Source organism: Nelumbo lutea, chromosome 2 (assembly GCF_056320005.1).
Source record: "Nelumbo lutea isolate HS-2025 chromosome 2, American lotus-T2T, whole genome shotgun sequence".
NCBI classification, from domain to species: Eukaryota; Viridiplantae; Streptophyta; class Magnoliopsida; order Proteales; family Nelumbonaceae; genus Nelumbo; species Nelumbo lutea.
Window position 1 is genome coordinate 20647841 of NC_142685.1, and position 23914 is coordinate 20671754.

At 40.0% G+C, this 23914-nt stretch overlaps 1 protein-coding gene across 1 annotated transcript; it reads left to right on the plus strand.

Moving 5' to 3' along the window:
• Window positions 1-1348: 1348 nt before the first annotated feature.
• LOC148869042 (protein SMALL AUXIN UP-REGULATED RNA 54-like) lies at window positions 1349-1912 on the plus strand. Its single transcript, XM_088969892.1, has 2 exons — window positions 1349-1775; window positions 1896-1912. Exons 1-2 carry the CDS (start codon window positions 1349-1351, stop codon window positions 1910-1912), a joined length of 444 nt encoding a protein of 147 aa, XP_088826018.1.
• The last annotated feature ends 22002 nt before the right edge of the window (window positions 1913-23914 follow it).

Genomic DNA, 23914 nt, shown 5'->3' on the forward strand with positions numbered 1-23914 from the left:
AATAGAAACCCACTTACCGCTATGTAATTTGTAATAGAGAGGAATATAGAGATGTGCACTCAAAACCTCACTAAGAAAAGTTAAAAAAAAAAAAAAACACCCAAAGTTTCCTTCTTTTCTCATAAGCCTAAATGTCAAAGAGGGAAAACATTTAAAATACATAACCCTTTGTATTTTGAAAATATATATGGATAGAATCGGGTCCATACTGCGGCAGGAACTCCACCTCTGCATCCACTAGAAGCCCAAGCCCGGAATCCACTGCAAACCATTTTGAAAATATTGCCATCGGGTTTTTCTTAATTTAATTCGGAATGGATTCATAAAACAGGTCCTAACAAAAAAAAAAAAAAATTGGCACAACTATAACAGTTTTCATACTTTGAAAAAAATATGAAAACAAAAACATAAAATATACAATACAAGCGCTATATCATACTTTTCATACTTTATAAAGCCCATCCAAACAGGGCCTTAATTTAGCTTAGCAATCATAGTTTTCCTTCTCCGTGCTATGATTCAAGACACCATGCACCGACCACTTCGGTGGACATATCTACATCTCTTCGCGACATGATCGATGTATATACATACAGTACACATCATCATGTACGTACGTGCATCCGTGCACGCTTGTCTACAAACCACGACCATATAAGTTTCATATATATAATTTACGTGTGTATGTGGACTGAAAAAATAGTAAAAAAAGTATATTTAAGATCATCGGGGCTTAATTATAAGAATGAATAAACAAATTTGATAGGGAATCTATGTGTGTAGTGTAGCAGAGGAGACAATGTAGAGCCGTTCGTGACCAGCTAGGGCACTAGTGTCAAAGATTTAGATGGCAAAAGGCCAGTGGGGAGGGTAGCTTGCAACTGGACGACCCTTCTGGAGAAGCTCTCGAATATGACGACTATCGATCCTTTGGTTGTGTTTCTCACGTCTCTGTGGCCTCTCAGCTCAATGACAAAAAAGAAAGTGAAAAGTCATATATACGAAACCTAGCGACCTTTATTCCGCTTTCAGAATGATCTCTTAAATCAATGTTGATAACGTGGAGACCGGCGCTGCTTGGAGAAAAGGACGTATCGAAGGTGGGGGGGTTATTCCAGCACATGCTCTGGTCTCTCTGTGTATTCATCTGGGTCCAACAGAATACGTCGTTTCAGTGGTTGCTCACTTTTTATCTCCATTTTCAGATTTTCTTTGTTGTTGTTTTTACTTCATTTCAGCTGGGTCGTTAGTCTAATATCACTGTAGAGAGTCTAGCCACTATAAATCAATTGAGACCTGAGAGCTCCAAGTGCTCTGCAAGAGAGAAGATATCATCAGCTGTGTCGCCATGGCTAAGAATGGAAGCAGCAGTGGGAAGAAGAGAAAGAGCATTGTAAAGCTCAAAGTTGTGGTAGAGAAACTACAGAAGAGCTTTTCCCTGTCGAGGAGAGGTGATTGTGAGTCGGATGAATCTGAAGAGATGGATGAATCTACGACATCAGTGCCAAAAGACGTCAAGGAAGGCCACTTTGCAGTGATTGCAGCTGATGATGGTGAGCCCAAGAGGTTTATTGTTGCACTGGATCATCTGACAAATCCTTCATTCCTCAGGCTTTTAGAGCAGGCAGAGGAGGAGTTTGGTTTTGATCAGGAGGGTGCACTCACCATACCTTGCAGATCGAGTGAACTCGAGAGAATATTGGAGGAACAGTGGGAGCTGGAGAGAGTTGTGAATACTTGTGTTGACTGGATGTCCTGTAAAGCCATGGTGAAAGGTTGCTAATTAGAGAGAAAGAGAGAGAGAGAGAGAGAGAGAGTCTATGTTTGGAAATTTAATTAATTAATGATCCATCCCATCATCTATCTGTTGTTACTCTTACTCTTGTATGTGCTAGTTTCTACCTCTCCATGAATTATATATTAATATATAGTTAGTCTATCTGTTTTAGTCTATGTCAATACCTTTTTTACTTGCCATCTCTGTTCATTCTATCAAACCTTAATTCTTTTCCTCATCACTTAATACTATAAACCCCCCCCCCCCCCCCCCCACACACAGTGAGAGAGATTGATCTTGTACGACCACCCAGCTTAATTTATAAATGGTCGACATTGATCTTGTGCGACCAATTAATAAACTTATAGACGATGATATTGAGTGAGCATTAATATACGCTGCTAAGGTCATGTGTTGAGGGATCCACACTACTGTCTTCTACCAAATCATTTATTGTGGATACGGTAGTTCATCAAAGTTTCAACACTCATACTTTGGTGGGATCCATGATTTGAATATACAAGTTAATAATCAGGCTCTCAGTTATTGTTTTTCTTGGCAAACTGTTTGATGTTTTGTGGAGAGAGTCCGACCTTCAGACGGAAGGAAATGAATAAAAAGACAAGACAGGAACAGTATTTTTTGAGACAAGTCACAACAGCAGGTGCAATTGGTACTAACCAAACTTTTCGTAATAGCAAGCGGACAGACATCTCATGCATGCTGCTTGTACCTAACCATCTTTCGTGGCCTCCACTCCTTAATTCTCATTAATTACATCATTAGACGAGTATATATATATTTAAATAACTAAATAATATTATAAATAATTAATTTCACTTATATCAATTAATAATTATAGAAAATAATTTTCAAAAGAATAATATTTATTAGTAATAGTTTTACAATAATAGTGTATATTCCTTATATATTTATATATACTAAAATTAATATTTATTTTATATTCAGTAATTATTTATTGTATTTTTTGATAAATATGTATTCAATAATTATTTATAAATCTATTTTTGTTTTGTTGTTTAGCAAAAAAGTGCCAATAATTTTTAGAGACTAAACAACTATTATTTAACTTTTAAAATTTAATTTATCATATTTATTATGTTTTTGTTATAAATTTTATTTTTAGTAATTATGTATTTTTTATAATTTATTGATTAATATTTATTAGAAATTAAACTATTATTTGAAATTACACTATTTTATTGACTAATTTAATATATTTTTAGTATTTATTATATTTTTATTAGATATCTATTGTATTTTCATTATAAATTTATTTACAATAACTGTGTATTTTTACTATAAATTTTTAATAAATATTGGAGATTAAACTATTGCTATTTATTATAGATTAGAGTATTAATTTAGCTGAAATTAGGAGTGTTCAAGGATTGGTTCAGTTCGGTTGTAGGTTGTCTCGCCACCAAATCAACCTGGTTAAGTCAGGAGTTTGTCACTCGAAACCAATTGACCATTAGTGAAAACCCGCCAACTCAGGTTGTATTGGTTTGGGTCTATTTTTTATTTGGTTTGTTTGTTCAAAAAAATTAAATTTACATTTAATAAATTACAGTGGTATTATTAAAAAATAAATATATGATATAAAATATTTTAGACTAAGAAATATGAGAATTTTCCCACTTTCCCGTATTAAAAAGTTATATTTAAAATATAAAATATTAATATATATTTTTATGGTCGGGTCGATTTAGTTTTGATCAATTTACAAATGGTCAAACTAAAAGTGACCTAACTTGGTTGAGTTGAAAAATTGCTAAACCAAAGCCGATTGAAAATACTAGAAAACCCACCAACTCGGGTCGAGTTCAATCGGGTTGATTATTAAAAAGTTAAAATATAAAACAATTATATACTCTTATGTATTTCTATTGTTTAACTTTCGCTTCAAGTACTTGTGCATCGCATGGGTCCACGGTAGTATATATATACACTCAGTATATATATATGATTTAAGGATTGAATTAATTTGACTATTTGAGGTAAAATATAGGATGCATCTGCCACATGGTGCAACAAAAGATGTGATTGATTGTGATAGTAAGTACATCTTTTATGGGTAAAAATGATATACTTTATGAGTACACTTTATGAAATGCGAGCCAATGAAAACTAATGGGATGTATAACATGATAGGTTTTGTTTTTGAAAACAAAAACAACTGCTACATCATCCAAATAATATAATTTTTGCTGCTGTGGTAATTGATTTTGTTTTCAAAAACAAAACCAACCATGTTGTCCAACACCTCCAAACATACTTTAATATAATTGATTGAGATCCGAATTTAACATACAACCTGTATTAATAAAGACACCATAGTTGAACTCTTAATTTGATTGTATTTCACTATCACTTAATAGATTGTTTTGCTATAAGTTTGTAATTCACCAAGTTATAGTACGACACAAATTGGATCAAGTAAATGATTCCCAACTCTTGCGAAAGATTTTCCTTTAATTATACATAATCTTATTAATTTGTTTTGGAGTGTATTTACGGTATAGTGCTTTCTCAGTTTCACTTGGTTACATTTTATTAAATAATTAATCAATTTGATGGGTTTTCCGGTCCACTAGACATGGGGTGAAGTCTGTGTGTAGTCTCCGATATCAGGCACAACATTGTAAGCACAGCGAATGAACACAATAAATATTCTTGACATGTATCAAAAGTTGATTTTAATCTTTTTGAAGTGTAAACTGGATAAGTGTAAAAAAGTTCTAATTACTAACTTAGCGTGCTCATAATTTGTGTCTATACCTGATTCAGACTGGTCTGGAGTATTAATGTTTCTAGTCGGACTCAGACCAAGTGTAGAACTAGAATGTGCTAGATACAATTGTGGTGGTTAAATTAATATTAACCCCCTGAAAGCATAAAACTGGTTGACCGGCTGGTTTAATATGTATTACGGGTGCAATTTGGGCGGGCCCAACCTGGAATTTTCTAGGCATTGGGCTTGGATTTTCGGTCCTTAGGCTGGTCTTGGACTCAATAAGTCAGATTTTTTTTATTTTTCGGGTTGGGCTTAGGCTTAGCCCTTAGGTAGTCAGAACCTGGCCCGAGCCCAGCCCAATTATATACATTTATACATATATATGTGTATATATGTAAATGTTGCATACATACATACATCCATATATATATATATATATATATATATATATATATATATATATATATACATACATACATACATACATATTTGTATAAATATTTTGTATACATATTTACATACATACATAAAATATATGTATATATTTGCATAAATACATTTATATATGTATAATTTTTAGAGTGGGATCATTGACCAACCCGAGCTTGCCCCGGGCTCGAGCTTGCCTCGGGCCCGAGCCCAACCCGAGTGCATCAAATAATAGGGTGGGCTGGGCTCGGCTTGGGAAAATTGGGCTTGACCTCGGGCTCGGGTATGGAGCACCCATCCTCTTAAGAGGATAAGACATATCTCTTAATAAAGTACAGATCCAAATTAGATTTGGATAATCTCCTAATTTGATTAGGAGAGTGTTCCATAAGGAGATAAAAAGAAGAAGAGGGCAAACAAGACTAAAACACCACTCTCTCTTGTTCTCTATTCTTCTATTTTGTCTTCCAAGAAACCCGATCACGACCTAGGCTTTCAAGAACTAATTTAAATTAGTTTTCTTCTTTGTTTTTGCAAGAAAAATTCAAAAGAAAATCAGCCTCACTTACCTCATTCGATTCAAGCAAGTTGGATCACATTTTTACTAAAAACAGTGTTGCTGAACCGACTTCACCTACACATTGCGTCATTTTTAGTGGAGGCTGGTTTTATGACTGATTTGGGCGTGAACTTCTACATTGGGATCTGTGTTTGTGGTATCCGTATCAAGTATAATTTCTCCTCTTGATTTGGTTTCAAATCTGTTTGGTTTAGTGCAAGACCGATTTGGAAAATTCAATTTTCAAATTCACCAGGAAATTGGTTCCCATAAGAGTTAATTTTTTTTTTTTGAAATTTCGCCTAGCCATATAGTATGGTTCAGCCATTCATATGATGGATTCTAAGCCTTTCCAACAAAAGTGGGTTCCAGTATTAGATGTATAATGTGAGATCTAAAAGTAGGACCTGTCATGTATGAGATGTACGGTGTGAGAACAGGTTGGTAGAGGGTTGGAACGTGTTTTGTTGGTAGGTGATCTGGACTTGGGATAGGATTCATGTATCCTATCCCATATAGTTGGGACTAGGCTCAGATGATGATGAGAGAAAGATTGATGTCTTTTGATAATTAAATAGAAAAATTTATTGAAAGAGAAAAAAGAGAAGGAAGATACATATGTAAATTGGAAGCAAAGCCAGTTTAGAGCCTAAACCAATGGAAATTGAAAATCATCCAAGACATGAAAGAGAGTTTCGCAACAAGCGCTCCCCAAACCACCACACAGAAAATGACTTTGGATCTCCTGCCCACAAGAACTCTACCCACGTCTACCCATAACACACTGCCTCCGTGAATTGGGAACATCTCCCCATGCATAATACTATGTAGGACGATGAGATGTTCCCCATGTTTGGCTGCGATGAAATGTGGGTAAATGTCGATAGATGATAGAGTTCTTGTGGGTAGGAGATCCAGGCTCACATAAATCTAGAAGAACAACTGCACGACCTCTTTAGACAAGGATCACCCAACTCGTGAATCAAACCCACATGTGATCCACACAAAACCTTAGAATAATTAAAATTGAAGATTTAAAGCCCTAATCCACTGATAAGCTAACTCGAAGCCCGACCTCTCCCACCCCTTCCTCTGCCTTTTATCGCTTTTGTCTTTCTTAAATCCCCCTTCACCGAAGCGCCAACATAAAAATCCATCTGGGTATGGCTACAAGTGGTATCCATTTGGTCTGAATTCAAAATGAATCTAATCCAAGTATGGCTTAGGTGACCTAAAATCTATCCATTTACAATTGTACTAGTGGAGGGGCCCATGCTTTGCAGAGGCTGGAATGGAATCGTCGACCCGTTGACTCGGTCCCTGGCCAAAACCGTTGAATCAGTCAATGACCCATTGACCCGAGTGGTCGAACCATCTACCCATTGACTCGTTCAATGGTTTTTTACCGTTTTTTATTTTTTTAATTGGGAAGCATCCAGGCAACCGGTTCCATTTTATCCTCATCTTGGTCCCTGGCAAAAAATCGTTGAATCGGTCAACAACCCATTGACCCGAGCGGTCGAACCATTGACCCGTTCAATGTTTTTTGGTCATTTTTTTATTTTATTTTTATTTTTATTGTTAGAATGGTCCATCCGTTCAAACCGAACAATTGAGCTGTCGACCCGAAAATCGATGGCCAGAACGGTTCCATTTTCAGGTCATATTAGTAACACACTCGAATGACATAACACGTATGGTTTTGCTTAATGGAACTCACACACTCAATTTTTTGCTTGTGATTTTTGTTGTCAAAATGGGTCATCCAATTTTTTTAGTTTTTTATCGGGAACCGTCCTTGCAACTAGTTTCGCTTTTCCCCAATCCCGGTCCCTAGCCAAAAACTGTTGATTCGGTCGATGACCCATTGATCCAAGCGGTTGAACCATCAACCCATTGATCCGTTCAATGGTTTTTAGTCATTTTTTATTTTTATAACTTTTGTTGTCGAAATGGGCCATCCGTTCGAAATGGATGGTCGAACCGTCGACCCGAAAACCAGTGGCCAGAACAGTTCCCTTTATGGGTCGTATGAGTCACACGTTCGAATGACATAACATGTATGATACTGCTCAATGGACCTCACACACAATTTTTGCTTGTAATTTTTGTTGTCAGAATGGGTCGTCTGTTTGAACCAGACGGTCGAACCATTGACCCGAAAACCGGTGGCTTGAACAGTTTCATAAATTTTTGCTTATAGTTTTTTGTTGTCAAAACGGGTCATTTGCTCGAATCGAATGGCCGAACTGTCGACCCAAAAACTGGTGGCCAGAACGGTTTCGTTTTCGGGTTGTATGAGTCACATGCTCGAATGACATAACAGGTATGATACTACTTAATGGACCTCACAAACTCAATTTTTTTGCCTATAATTTTCGTTGTCAGAACGGACTGTCCGTTCAAATTGGATGATTGAACAGTCAACCCGAAAACTAGTGGCCAGAATGGTTCCGTAATTTTTGTTGTCAGAACAGGCCATCTGTTCGAACCAGACGGTCGAACCGTCTGTTGTCAGAACGCTATTAACAACATTTATCAATAATAGTAAGTAATTATGCTATTTAATTAAATAATCATTAATAATAAATTTAATAATATTATATAGTTATTTTTAATATATCAGTAATTATTAAATTTATGAATAGGATTTATTAACAATATTCATTAAATTAATAATTACGAAAATTAAATTAAATTAACATTATTTTTCAGTAATAGTCGGTAATTATAATATTTTATTAAATAATCAATGACAATACTTTTAATAACATTTTTAATTATTTTAACATAACAATAATTACTAAACTTATTAACAGTATTTATAATTTGTTTAAAGTAAAATTAAAGTAAATATCTATTTATTAACAATATTTATAAAAAAGTAATTATTAATTATAATCACTAATTATATATTTTTAAATTACTATAATAATCAGTAATTATTAAAACTGGGTTACTAAATTTATTAACAGTATTTTTTAATAACAATATTTATAATTTTAATTTAAAGTAAAATTAAAGTAAATATCTAGTTATTAACAATATTTATAATAACACTAATTATTAATTATAATCACTAATTATATATTTATTAAATTACTGTAATAATCTGTAATTACTGTTATTTATAATAACAATTGATGGAGGGTGATTTGGCTCGACCTCATAGCTTAGGTACACGTAGGCGTGACCTAGCTCAACAGCGACTTAGCATGACAGCACAACGGACAAGAGCACAACTCGGTGGGGAAGTCCCACCGAGTTCAGCACGGCAACTCTACAGGTAAACTACTCGCCGAAAGTCGCCTCGCCCGCACCTCCTCCCTGGGGTCAAGGGACTTTGGGGGTCCTGAGTTCGGGGCACCCTGACCCCTTTTGAGACCCGAGCTCCTCCCAATGAACCTCGGGCCACTCCCAAGCAAGAATGCACTGATTCTTCTTTGGATGCCCCGAGGCACAAAGACCTCGGGTCGGCTAGCTTGGCATAACCGGCTGCAGGCAGCCCGTCACTTAAGGGACGACCTAGCTCAGGGCAGTTCGCAGGAGAACAGCTCGGTATACCATAGGAGGGCTCCCTGCCCGACGCCGTACCTGACAAACTTGCGAATTGCAGGCATGTCCCGTGTCGCACCTGTCACCTTTAGGAAAGCGTCCCACACCTGACAGACACGTACCCTGCACGACGGCCCCATGCGTGCCACCTCAGCCCTGCCTGTAGTGGCTGCGACAGACTAACAATGGCGGTTATACCTGCCCTGTCAGAAGTCAGAGGGCCGCGAGCAACGAAATTTAGCTATAAGGAACTTACCCTCAAGGAACAAGGTATCTGAAAATCACTAGCGCAACCTACACTCTTAGCCTTCGTTCTCCCTTCGCTTTAGTACGCAATACTAACTTAAGCATCAGAGCGTTCCCGTCGGTCGTGCCCCAAGCGGCCAGCCTGAACCAACTGGAGGACCTGGTGCAGTGCATGAGGGCCATGCAAACTCAAATCCAACAGTTCCAACAGCTTCAACTTTACCAACAACACGTAATGCACCAGGTCTCCCAGTATCAGTATCAGTAGCAGTTCCCCCAGCTGCCCCAACCTCAGCCTCAGCTCTCACCTCAGCGCCTAGCTTCCCAGTAAGCCAAATCTCTCCGCCAGAGCGAGCACTCTGGCCGAGGAGAGGCCCCCCAAAATCTCCCAAAAAACCAGGCCTCTCCCCACGGCAAACGGGAGAGAACGGCTATCCGGATCTCACCGCGGGCGGACAGGTCGGGAGGATCCCAACTCGCCAGGTCTACATTGCCTCGATAGTCGAAGTTTGGAGCCCCGATCCTTGAAAACCTATTCGAGATCCTGGCAAAAGATTCCAAGCAGGATCCTTCTGTCCGTAGCCATCAACAACGAACTGGGCTACTCCCAGAGCATACCATTCTAGATAGCGCGGAGGTGAGCAGCACGAACTCCGAGCCCATCAAGAATCAGAGACGCCACTGCCGAGCTCTCCGATCTGTCACCCGTGATTTGCCCGAGCTCATGGGCAAAGAAGACGTAGGCTCGGCCGAAGCCAAAGCTCCCCTCCTCGGTTTCGTCCCCCTTGTCTTCCAAACTCCCGACAATCCTGATGCCCAAGGATTTCAAGCTCCCCCCTCTTGATAAGTATGATGAGTCTTTTGACCTGAATGATCATGTAGACGCCTTTCAGTCACATATGCACCTAGCGCGAGCCAGCGAGTTGTGCATGTGCGTGGCCTTCTCCACTACTTTTAGGGGAGCAGCTCGCACGTGGTACCGAAACTTGGCGCCTGGGTCAATAAGAAGTTGGGCGCAGTTCGCACAAGTTTTTACGTCCCACTTCGTCACCAGCAAACGCTGCACGCGAACTGAAGAAAGCATCTTCAACGTAGCACAAAGAGAGGGTGAGTCCATCCGGAGCTATATCAAGCGGTTCAATGACGCTTGTATGCAGATACCGCGCCTGGACCCTGCCGTATGCCTTGCTGCAGCCAAGAAGGGCGTGATGCACAAAGAGTTCAAGTGGCACATGGTCGTCAACCAACCCACGATCATAACTGAGTTTCTAAAGCTTGTAGATAAGTTCATAGCCACTGAAGAGGAGATCAACCAGAAGGGCCAAGGCGCACCCGAAAAAAGAAAGAGAGAAGGAGAGCCTTCGAGTCAAGGGGACACCCGAAGAAAAAAGAAAACAGTTTGGGGAGCAAAGTTGGGTCAATTGTTCCGAGCTCCTGCACCGGACCGAGCTGATTACACCCCATTGAATGCAAAGCGGGCTGAAATCCTGATGGTGATCAAGGATGCCCCTTATGTGAAGTGGCCACCCCGTCTGAGGGGGAATCGCAATGAAAGAAATAAGAGTTTGTATTGCAGTTTTCACAAAGACCACGGTCACAGTACCGAGAGTTGTAAAAACCTCCGCGACGAGATAGAGGAGCTCATCCGTCACGGATATTTGAGAAACTTTGTACAAAATAATAATAATAACAACAACAATAGAACAAGTTGGCAAGGAGAGCACGGTAAAGATGCTCTCGAGTCCAGTAGCAGGCCAGTCGAACAACCGTAGAGGCAGCCTCCGGAGGAGAGGCCAGTTCGGGGGACCATCCACATGATAGTGGGAGGTTCGATCGTTGTGGGTTGCACCTCAGTAGCAGCTTGGACGTCAGTTCGTGAGGCCACGCGGGAAGAGTAGAACCCCCAAAGCGGCCAAAGATGCGAGATCCAATTTTCTTCACAGAAGACAATGCGCGAGGGGTCCACTATCCCCATGATGACGCACTCGTAATAAAGCTAAGAATCAATGACTTCGAGGTCAGGCACGTACTCGTGGACTCAGGCAGCTCAGCCGACATCCTCTTCAAAGCTGTGTTTGATCAGCTTCAGTTGCAGAGAAGCGATCTGAGGCCTACGAACACCCTTTTAGTGGGCTTCAGCGGAGAGGAAGTCCGCCCCCTTGGGAAAATAATAGTACTTGTAGAGATCGGGACATGGCCTTGTGTGGTCAGATTCGAACACAACTTCCTGGTGGTAGCGACCCCCTCTCCCTACAATGCCATAATAGGTCGACCGATCACCCATGTCCTACGGGCGATGGTCTCCACTTACCAGTTGGCTATGAAGTTCCCAACATATTTTGGTGTGGGAGTAGCGCGGGGCGACTAGCTTGAGTCTCGCAAGTGCTACGTTGCCGCTCTAAAGGGGAAAACCAAGGTGGTCGATGACCTCGAACTGGAATGACCCACGGAGCAAGGCAAAGAGCGAGCCGCGCCCATAGAAGAAACAGTCGCGGTCCCGACCTCAATAGCAGACCCATCTCGGACGCTTCAGATTGGCGCTTCCGTCCAGGAGCCGCTACGATCCGAACTGGTAAGTTTTTTACTTCAAAATTTAGATATTTTTGTATGGTCCGCAGTAGAAATGCTCGGTATAGACCCCGAAATCAAAACTCACAAGCTAAACACTGATCCTGTAGTTAGGCTCGTTAGACAGAAGAAACGCAACCTAGCCCTGGAACGATGGAAAGCGGTCGACGAGGAAGTCGAGAAGCTCATCACAGCGAACTTCATAAGAGAAGTCCACTACCCGAGCTGGGTAGCCAACCCCGTTCTGGTAAAGATGGCCAACGGCAAGTGGCACATGTGCGTCGACTACACTGACCTGAACCGGACTTGCCCGAAAGACTGCTTCCCGCTCCCTAGAATCGACAGTTTGGTGGACTCGACCTCAGGGCATGAGTTGCTAAGTTTCTTGGACGCCTATTCGGGCTATAACCAGATCAAGATAGACCCGACGGACGAAGAAAAGACTGCCTTCATCACGGAGTTCAGCCTATACTGTTACAAGGTTATGCCCTTTGGATTAAAAAATGTAGGGGCAACCTTTCAAAGGCTTGTAAATAAATTGTTTGCATCGTTAATCGGCAGAAAAGTAGAATGCTATGTAGACGACATGGTCGTCAAAACTCAATTCTCACATGAATTAATAAAAGATTTGCATTTTGTTTTTGAAATTTTGCGTAAGTTTAACATGAGATTAAATCCAAACAAGCGTGTGTTCGGTGTGACCTCAGGTAAATTCCTGGGATACATTGTTAACCGGCGCGGCATTGAAGCCAACCGGATAAGGTTAAGGCCATCTTAGACATGAGATCACCCCGTAAGTTGAAGGAGGTTCAGAGTTTGAATGGCCACATAGCCGCCCTGAGCCGCTTCATGTCCAAATCGGCGGACCGCTGTCTGCCACTCTTTAAGGCAATCAAGAGCAAAGGGTTCGAGTGGACCCGAGACTGTCAGCTCGCGTTTGACGAGCTCAAGAATTACCTCGCTAGTGTGCCGATCTTAACCCGGCCCGAGGAGGGCGACGTTTTGGAACTGTACCTCTCGGCGAGCGACGAAGTGGTCAGTTTGGTACTAATAAAGGAATTAGATCGGGTCCAACGACCCATCTATTATGTTAGTAAAGTATTGTAGGGAGCAGAAACGAGATACCCGGAGATGGAGAAGCTATCATACGCATTGATAATTGCAGCTCGAAAGCTCTGCCCGTACTTCCAAGCTCATACTGTTATCGTCCTTACCGACAAGCCTCTGAGGCAAGTCTTGCTTAAGCCCGAGGTCTCTGGTTGGTTGACGAAGTGGGCCATTGAGCTTAGCGAGTACAACCTTCAGTACAAGCCGCGAATTGCCATTAAGGCCCAAGCCTTAGCAGATTTCATAGTCGAATGCACATTCAGCTCCGAAGTTCCCAGTCCGGTTGAGCGCGAGGCTCCCACCTCAGGTGAGCCCGAAGCTCCCGGATCGGTCGAGTCCGAACCCCGTGAAGTAGTAGCTAGTGTGGCACCTCTCCTAGCTCGGCCAACCGCGAGCTGGGATGAGGAGCCATGAATCCTTCATGTAGATGGCTCCTCGAACCAACAGGGCAGTGGTGCTGGAATAGTTCTCCATGGCCCAAGCGGCATAAAACTGGAGTACGCGCTACGCTTCGAGTTCGAGGCATCCAACAATGAAGCAGAATATGAGGCGTTGATGGCTGGACTAGCTCTAGCCAGAGAAGTAAAAGCCAAGCACGTCGTTATCTGCAACGACTCCCAGCTTGTGGTCAACCAGGTCACTAGCAAGTACGAAGCTTGCGAGCCAACCATGATCGCCTACTTAGCCAAAGTCAGAAAGGCCCTGCTCAACTTCCAGTCACACTTTATCAGACAAATCCCCAGGTCAGAGAACGTTGAGGCCGACGCCCCGTCCAAGTTAGCTAGCACCAGCGACATCACCATGAGAATCGTATACATAGAGGACCTGTCTCGGCCTAGCATTCTCAGGGGGGCAGAGGAGGTCGCTCCCGTCGTTCAAGCAAAGCCGAGCTGGATTGATCCGTTCGTGAGCTTCTTACTACACGGGACCCTCCCTGCAGACCGCAATGCAGCTAGAAGGGTGCAGCGCCAGGCAGCCAAATATGTCATGATAGACAAACAACTATATCAGAGATCTTACACGCTCCCCTACTTTCGCTGCTTGCGACCTACCGATGCCAAGTTCATACTCCACGACATACATGAGGGTCTGTGTGGTGGGCACTTGAGGGGCAGGGCTCTCGCCCAAAAGGCACTTTGACAAGGGTACTATTGGCCAACAATGAAGGCAGACGCTATTGAGCTTGTCAGAAAATGTGACAAATGCGAGAGACATGCCAATATTCACCACCATCCCGCTGTCGACCTCAAGTATCTCACCAGCCCGTGGCCCTTTGCGCAGTGGGGCATCGATCTACTCGGGCCATTCCCGCCAGCAACGGGTGGAAGAAGGTTCTTAGTAGTGGCGGTGGACTATTTTAACAAGTGGGTAGAAGTCGAGGCCCTCGTGACGATCACAGCCCGAAATGTCCAAAACTTCTTTTGGAAGAACATCGTATGCCGCTTCGGACTACCTCGGGTATTGATTTTCGATAATGGCAAACAGTTCGAGGACATCAAATTTCAAGATTGGTGCCGAGACATGGGGATCCAACAGAACTTTACTTCAGTCGGCACCTTCAAGCAAACGGTTAGGCAGAAGTAACGAACAGAGCCATCCTCCGTGGACTAAAGGCACGGCTGGACCGAGCTGAAGGATTGTGGGCAGATGAACTACCCAGTGTCCTGTGGGCCTACCGAACCATGGAGAAGACCGCCATGGGAGAAACACCCTTCAATCTCACCTAGGGCACTGAAGCAGTGATTCCCGTAGAGATCAAAGTACCTATGCTACGACTAGAAGAATACAATGATCAGACAAACGAAGATGAGCTACGTACCAACCTCGATCTACTCGACGAAGTAAGGGACCTCGCGTACATTAGGACCGCAGCCTACCAACAGAGAGTAGCTCGGTACTATAACGCCAGAGTCAAGAAGTGGAACCTCCGCGTTGGCGAACTGGTCCTTTATAAAGTTATGGTTCCTGAGCCTGGCGCTGGCAAGCTCGGGTCCAACTGGTAAGGTCCTTACCGAGTGAAACGAGTGCTCGGGGAATGAACATTTGAACTCGAGACCCTCGAAGGGAAACAAATACCTCGAGCATGGAATATTGTCAACCTAAGACAATATTATTTGTAAGAATCGAGTAGGCCATGAGCCACTCCCCAAGCTTGAGGGCCAGAATACCGAGCTAACATGACCTCGGCACATAAGACCCAGCCGCCACTTCGGCCTGGGTGAAATCTAGAAGTGGAGGGTCCCTCCTAAATCCTAAGGGCCACAAGAAGACCCCAGTCGCCACTTTGGCCTGGGTGAAACCTAATAACAGACTACGGGTCCCTTCTTAAGCCTAAGGGCCACAAAGAAAGCCCAAATGCCACTTTGGCATAGCAAACTGACAAAAACCTGGTTATCTCTAACCCTCAAGATAAAGGTAGCTCGGGTATGAACCCTATGGTGTCTATACCCTTGCTGCTCTTACTCAGCTCGGTAACCCGATAGCCCGGGGTGACCCGCGCAATCTGAAGTAACACAACTTCACTCAGTCACCCTTACCGCCAACTCGGTGGCTTGATAGCTCGGGTAACCCATACATCAAATTGACCAGCTTGGAGTCCGCTCACACTTAGAAGTATTTTTGCACTCAGAGATACTCGAAAGGAACTATATTTCATTAAAAAGAGAGTTCATGTACAAGAGTTTTTACCTGAGCTCGAAGGCTCAGGATGGTACATTCACAGTTCAGAAAGGGAAAAGATTAAGTTACAAATCTAAGGAGCAAACTATTTCGAGGACTCACCGCCTCTATCAGGGACCCCCTCGGGGATAGTGTCTGGATCGGCATCCTCTACTCCATCTTCGAGACCTTCATCCTCGGAATTGGGGTCGTCTTTTGACTGACGTGCGATGTCGTCTGTGATCCACGAAGTAGTGATGGTACTTGTGTCTAGCCCGGGGTAGAGGTGCCTAATCAACCATCGGCTGAGCTTGAAGCCCTTACGGTAGGCCTCCGTCATCACATCGTCGAATCTCGAAGACTTGACGTAGTCAATGACGGCTTGGGTCTTGGCCTCCTCAAGAGCACCTTCGAAGATTGCGGTCTTCTCCCTTATTTCCTCCTAGAGGTACCCCACTTCATGCTCCAGCTTCCCCTTTGCCTCCTTGAGGCCTTGCACCTCGAGCTTCAAGGCATCCCGCTCAGCCTTGAGGCTGCTCACCTCGAGCCCTAAGGCCTCCTGATCGACCTTAAGGCCGTTCACCTCGGCCCTCAACTTGTCCTTGTCTCGGGCCAACTACCCATTCTCTGCCATTAACATCTCGATGAAGCTCTTTTGAGCCAAGGCATCACTCTCTATGCGGTGAACCTGACAACGAGTTGCCCTCAACTCTGCATGGGTTGCGCGAGACGACTCCTCAGCCTCTAGAGCCCGCCTCATGTGCCGATCTGATTGGAGGGTCAATGCGCGAATGGCGGTGTTCACCTGCGAAAGGGAAACCAGTCAAAAGAAAAAGGAGAAAAAGAGAAAAATAAGAGAAACTCACCACCATAGTATGAGTGGCAGCTTAGGCGCCGAGCTGACCAGGAGTGAGTTCGGCCCACTCGCTGACCTCCCCCGGGTATGCAACAAGCGTACTCTTCTTCAAGCTGCACTTGGGGTTTAGGACGGATTGGCTCCCCTGACCCTCCGAGCTGGAAGCCATCATCTCCACATCGTGAGTGGAGCTCTCGGAGGTCTCGGCGGCATCTTTAGCAGGATGAGCCCCGGTAGTAGCAGCATTAGCCTCGGTGACGCTTTCCTTGGGAAGTCGGGTAGGCTTAGCAACGGGCTCCGCCATCACCTCGGGCCCCTTGGGCACATCCCCCTCTTCCAAGTCTATGATGGGCATGACTGCCACCTCGGGCCCCGAGGCAGAGGTCTGCGGAAGTCTAGGCTCGGCTAGAGCTGGCGGGGACCCAATGCGTAACTTCTTTACCACACATTTCTTCCTCTTCATCTGGTGGAAGAGTCTCTGGTTGTCTATCTTTTCTGCCTCCATAGGACCTGCGGTAAAATACGACATCAGTAACTTGAAGGAAATATATGAGCAGAAAAGCCAAAGTGGGAAAAACCTACCCAGACTCAAGCCCGCTTGGATGAGCTTCTCCTCAAAGGTGAAGTCTTTATAATGCAACCCGAGCTTAGCCAGTGACTGGAGCTCCTTCTTGGTCTTGCCGTCCAAGATGACACTAGGGTCTTGGACGGCTATCCTCCAATTGGTGGGGAAGGGACACCCCGTGCTGCTCTGGACTACGAAGTAGTCCCGCTTCCAAGCTGGGACTTTGTTCGGGAGCTTGTGCATGAGTTTAAAACCCGGGCGGGGGGACAGGTAGTAAGACCGCCTATGTTCGGGGAGAGCGCCCGAAGCGCTCTTCTTTATAGCCAAAATCGTACTAAGAACATCTAAATCTACGGAAAGGGAATGGTCAAAACAAAGAGAAATGGACCCTACCACATTCCGTATGGAGTTCGGGTGGAGTTGGTCCAGGATAATGTTGAAGTGTACCAACACCTCAATGATTAAAGGGTGAAGTGGAAGTCTGAGCCCGGCTATCAGTTGCTCCCTGAAGATCACGATCTCGTTGGGACCGTGCTCCCATGGGAAGTTGCTGGTGGGAAGACTATATGAGTACTCACTAGGGAGGCGGAACCTCTGTATGTGGTCCTGAAGCCTCTCCGAGGTCATTATGGAAGGCCCGAACTGATCTGGTTCCCGACCTCAGTGGGAGGAAGACGTCAGATGACCCAAAGCCACCCGTACTTCGGATGGTTGGGTAGCAGAGGGGACATCCCGAGTCGAGGTACCTACCTCGGGCTCGTCGATGAGATCGTCTATGCTAGACGACATACCGAACTAACAGAAAGAAGCCAGCTAGAAGGGAAAAGGAAGCTCGGGAAGACTCACCAAAGAAACGCAACCAGACTGAAAGAACAGAACGAACTGGAGGACCCGAGCTATGAAACCCCGGGCGCGAGCTCAAACGCTAACAATGAAGGCTTTGTGGTGGAGAAAATGGCCAAGGGACCCCCTATTTATAGCCGCAACCACGGGTTTTTCGAGGCGAAAACGATTTAGCGCATTTTTGATGTCCTCGAAGTCCAAGTCGCGTAACCCGGACGCGACCCAAATCTCTTTTCGATCGAACCAGGCGCTAGGCCGGTACAGCTGGATGGAACGCGCGATGACGCAGCACAAACACCAACGCCAAATCCACCCGGTGCGTCATGACCTCCCTGCGCGGGGTCACCGCCGCTAGCGCAGGGAGTGGGGGGCAATTGATGGAGAGTGATTTGGCCCGACCTCGTAGCTTAGGTACACGTAGGCGTGACCTAGCTCAAACAGTGACTCAGCATGATAGCACAACGGACAAGAGCACAACTCGGTGGGGAAATCCCACCGAGTTCAGCACGGCAACTCGGCAGGTAAATTACTCGCCGAAAGCCGCTTTGCTCGCACCTCCTCCCCGGGGTCAGGGGACTTCGGGGGGTCCCGTGTTCGGGGCACCCTGACCCCTTTTGAGACCCGAGCTCCTCCCAATGGACCTCGGGCCACTCCCAAGCAAGAACGCACCAATTCTTCTTTGGTCGCCCCGAGGCACAAAGACCTCGGGTCGGCTAGCTCGGCATAACCGGCTGCAGGCAGCCTGTCACTTAGGGGATGGCCCAGCTCAAGGCAATTCGCAGGAGAACAGCTCGGTATTCCATAGGAGGGCTCCCTGCCCAACCGCCATACCTGACAAACCTACGAATTGCAGGCATGTCCTCTCGTCGCGCCTACCACCTTTAGGAAAGCGTCCCACACCTGATAGACACGTACCCTGCACGACGGCCCCGCGCGTGCCACCTCAGCTCTGCCTGTAGTGGCTGTAGCAGACTGACAGTGGCGGTTATACCTGCCATGTTAGAAGTCAGAGGGCCGCGAGTAATGGAATTCATCTATAAGGAACTTACCCTCGAGGAACAAGGTATATGAAAATCACTAGTGCAACCTACACTCTTAGCCTTTGTTCTCCCTTCGCTTCCTGTACGCAATACTAACTTAAGCATCGGAGCGTACCCGCCAGGAAACCCCCCGGGAGTTCTTCCTCCTTCCTCTCGTTTCAGGTACATCTCAGGAGCCACGCGAGCGCCAACTAGGACTGACCGGATTGTGCTACAACAACAATAATTATTTATAATCGGTAATGACAATAATTAAAGGTAAATACTGTCATGGATCTGATTTGCTTTCACGTGAAATCTATTCGCACAAGTAAATTCCATTTCCTGGATGCAGAGAACACCCATTTCGTATTAATATATAAATATATAAGATTCTTTAAATTCCCCTTTAAGAGGGCTGAGATGAACATTCAACTAGGCTGGTTCAATTGTTTTGAGGTGATATAGAAAACTATCTAAAAAGGATGAAGCAAACAGTTAAAAAATGTACTGATTCACATCATATTTGAGCAAATATAGCTTAAAGGATGTCTGTATAGGGCGGGCCCACCTTAGATACCTAGAACCCACTACCTATAATATTTTTATCATTTTTAGTTTCATTTATTAATTCCTAATTCGATCTAATCCGTTTGCAGCTCCGCATGCCAAATTGGTGCATGACATATATAAAACAATTAATTAAGATTAAATGGATTGTCCACCTTCATACCCGGCCCAACCACAATCACAGATTAAATGGGAACCAAGATCAGCTTCAAACGTGCATGGTTGTAATTTTTATTTTTATTTTTTGCAATGTTTTAAAACCTGAATTGGAGGTTGACCATTTTTTTTTATTCGAATGATTGCTCATCAGTTCAATTGTCCGGATTAAATGGGTTAAATCATTAAACTAGAGGACTGTAAGTTTCTTTACTTGGGAATATAAGGTTGAGTCTAGTAGTCTATAATCCTTTGGATTAAGGACTATAAGCTCAATGGCCTTTTCAATTGTTTGCATAAAATTACTGCAAAGCTTTCGGATTAAGGACTATAAGCCCATTAGCTTTTGTTAGAAATATATTTTTATATGAGAGAGATTCTTATGGCTATATATTTAGGTTTGATTTGGGTGTTTTTCTTATGGGTGTAGGTGGTTCTTTTTTGCTAAGAAAATTAAGGGGTGGCGGAAATTTAGAGTCTGAGATTAATAAAAGTATTTGAAAAGGATTACCTGTGAGTTGTGGCTAGGAATCGTGGATATAGCGGTGGATAAATGAATATCAATGTTTTAGAAACCATCAGAATTGGAGAATCATTTTGACCATCGGTTTCTGGTTTAGTGGTTTGACCATTCAGTCTTATATATATATATATATATCAAAGTAATGATTTCAGGCCAAAGCCTTCTATAGTCAAACATGTGACTCATTTACATTCAAACATCTGTCATTTCAGACATTTAAACAAAATGGACATGTGTCAAATTCTGATTAGTAGTAGTTCAAGAATAGAGCATATTTGACATGTGTCAAATTCTGATTAATGGTAGTTCAAAAAAAGAGCCCACTAACATGGAGAGTGGAGTCTACCACCATGCGGAGTTGTGAGAAGTGGGAAGCTCCCACTTTCAATCATTTTCTAAAAAAAAAAATAAAATTGTGATATTAATTAATGTTACTTACTAAACTAATTAATTAATTCGAGTTATTGATTACTAATAATAATTACTGTAACTACTTCTAATTAATTAACTACAACTATTAATTACTAATAATAATTACTGTTAACTACTTCTAATTAATTAACTACAACTATTAGTTACTAATAATAATTACTGTTAACTACTTTTAATTAATTAACTCCAGCTATTAATTACTAATAATAATTACTCACTGATAAAAATTAATTACTAAAAATTATTTTTATAATAATTACTGCTAATACCTAATTACTGATAATTTATTACTCACAATATTGATCATTAATAATTCGAAATGATGATTAATTAATAATAATTAATAAATATTTTCAAATGGTAATTAATAATTTGGAAATAATCATTTTATGTTTATATTAACTCATATTAATTGTTTTGAAAATAAATATTTAATGTTATTTATTTATATTATAATTACCATCATAAATTATAATTCATAAACTTATATGAAATAATTAATGATATTATTATAAGTAATTATAATTAATAATATTATATTAGTTAATATAATTATATTATTATTATTATCGATAATTATAATTAATTATTACTAATACTAATGATGATAATTATTACTTTGGAATGTTAATTAATAAGTATTTTAATAATGTTAATTATTAATTGGGATATAATCATTTTATATTAATATTAATTCATATTAAATATTTTATAAATATATAATTAATGTTACTTGTTTACATTATTATTATTATAAGTAATTATAATTAATACTATTATTATAATTAATTCTATTATTATTCTCCAATGAATACTTCATTTAGTGAAAGTTAAATTATAAAACTTTCTATTATTCAAAATTATTAAACTTAAAGAATTATAAAAGCAAATACTATTTTATGAATTAACTAAAAATTGTATATATAACAAATTAATTACTTAAGAAAAAAAAAATAATAGTAGTAGTAGTAGTAGTAGTAATAATAATAATAATAATAATAATAATAATAATATTTTAATATTACTGATTTTAAAATCAATACACACATAATAAGAATATATTATTAGTTAATAATAATAATAATAACAATAATAATAATAATAATAATATACTTATTATTATTCCTGATTTCATAATTATTAGTATATTATTAATCTATTAATAATACTGATTATTATTAAAAGAATTTAATAGCAAAATTTAATTAATTTTCAGCTATTAATTACTAATAATAGTAACTCATTGATAATAATTAATTACTGATAATAATTACTGCTAATACTTAATTACTGATATTAACTAATTACTAATAATTTATTATTGATAATATTTCTCATTAAAAATTTGGAATGATAATTAATTGATGATAATTAATAAAGATTTTCAGAATGGTAATTAATAATTCGAAAATAATCATTTTATATTTATATTAACTCATATTAATTATTGTGAAAATAAATATTTAATGTAAATTATTTATATTAGAATTATTATCTGAGATTATAATTCATACATTTATATGAAATAATTAATTATATTATTATTATTATCAATAATTATAATTGATACTTATATTAATTAATATAATTATATATCATTATCAATAATTATAATTAATTATTATTAATAATAATGATTTCTGATAAAATTTAATTACTGATTATAATTACTTACTAATAATTAATTCCTTAATTATAAAAATGATAATTATTACTTCGGAATGCTAATTAATTAATGATAGTTAATAAGTATTTTAATAATGTTAATTATTAATCAGGATAAAATCAGTGTATATTTATATCAATTCATATTAATTATTTTATAAATATGTAATTAGTGTTACTTATTTACATTGTTATTATTATTATAAATAATTATAATTAATACTATTATTATTCTCCAATAAATATTTATTTGGTTAAAGTTAAATTATAAACTTTCAATTATACATTATTATTAAACTAAAAGAATTATAAAAGCAATTATTATTTCAGGAATTAACTAAAAATAATAATTATAAAAAAATTAATTATTTCATAATAATAATAATAATAATAATAATAATTTAATAGTACTGATTTCAAAATCAATACACATTTAGTAAGAATATATTATTAGTAAGTAATAGTAATAATAACATATTATTAATCTATATTTTGCAATAAAGACATGGAACAAAAAAATATTCAAATTGCTACTAAATGAATAAAGTAAAAGACTATGAGTATTCTAATTGACTTGAATTTGACACATCAACATACCCAAAATTATAATTTCAACCTATGTTTCCTATTTCTCTCCCAATTCCTACATTTTTCCTAAAGATAAATTCTAGCCAGTCTACATGCACTGTGAGGAGCATAGACTTAAAATCCGTAACCATGATCGACCAAAAGAAGCACTGTCACCTAACTTGGAGGTGACTTCCATACTTAGGATGGTCCCATTATTCTTCTTTCTTTCATGTTTCCTTTGTTGGATGGGATTTAGAGTCCTGATTATATTATCAGTTGATTGTACCCATACATGATGATTTGATTGTAGTCATATATTTTTCATCTCCTACTTGAGAGTATGGATGCATCTGCAAATGTTGTTTGGCATGGATTGTGTTTTCTTAACAGCTTATTGAATGGTTTTCTTCATTCTTTGCCTCTTTGAATGGATATCATTTAAATGCTTTTTATCCACTCATATGTCCCTAAATATTAAGCCGTATTGGTGACATTGTTATAAACATCCATCTAATTTTACTATTTTATAAATAGATTAATGATTTCAAAGTTATTGATACTTTTTTGGGGGGTGGGTTGCTCAAAAGGACATTGATTTTTTATTGTTAAATAGTAAAATTCAAATTAAATGGTATTGTAATTTCCCCTTACTTAGTATGGGGTCATTGTCTAGATAAAACATGGTAAGTCTCTTAAATCAAATAAATAGACTACCCTAAATGTCTATTATAAATAATAAAAAATGGAATAATTCAAATTAAATCAAATAATTACTTGCTGAAAATTACTGAGTTAAGTAAATAATAATAGCAATCAATTATTTATAGAAATAATTAATAATAATAACAATCACCAAGTACTTAATTAAGTAAATAATAAAAAATAAAATAACAGTCATCAATTATCATTAATATTTATTCAAAGCATGCCCCATAATAATTACCAAATACAATAATTAAACCTTAAGCCAAATCATTAATGTTTATTCTTAAATGCAAAATATGAATTAACAAATATATTATATAATAATTATAGTCCGTTGGAAAAATTATTTTAAG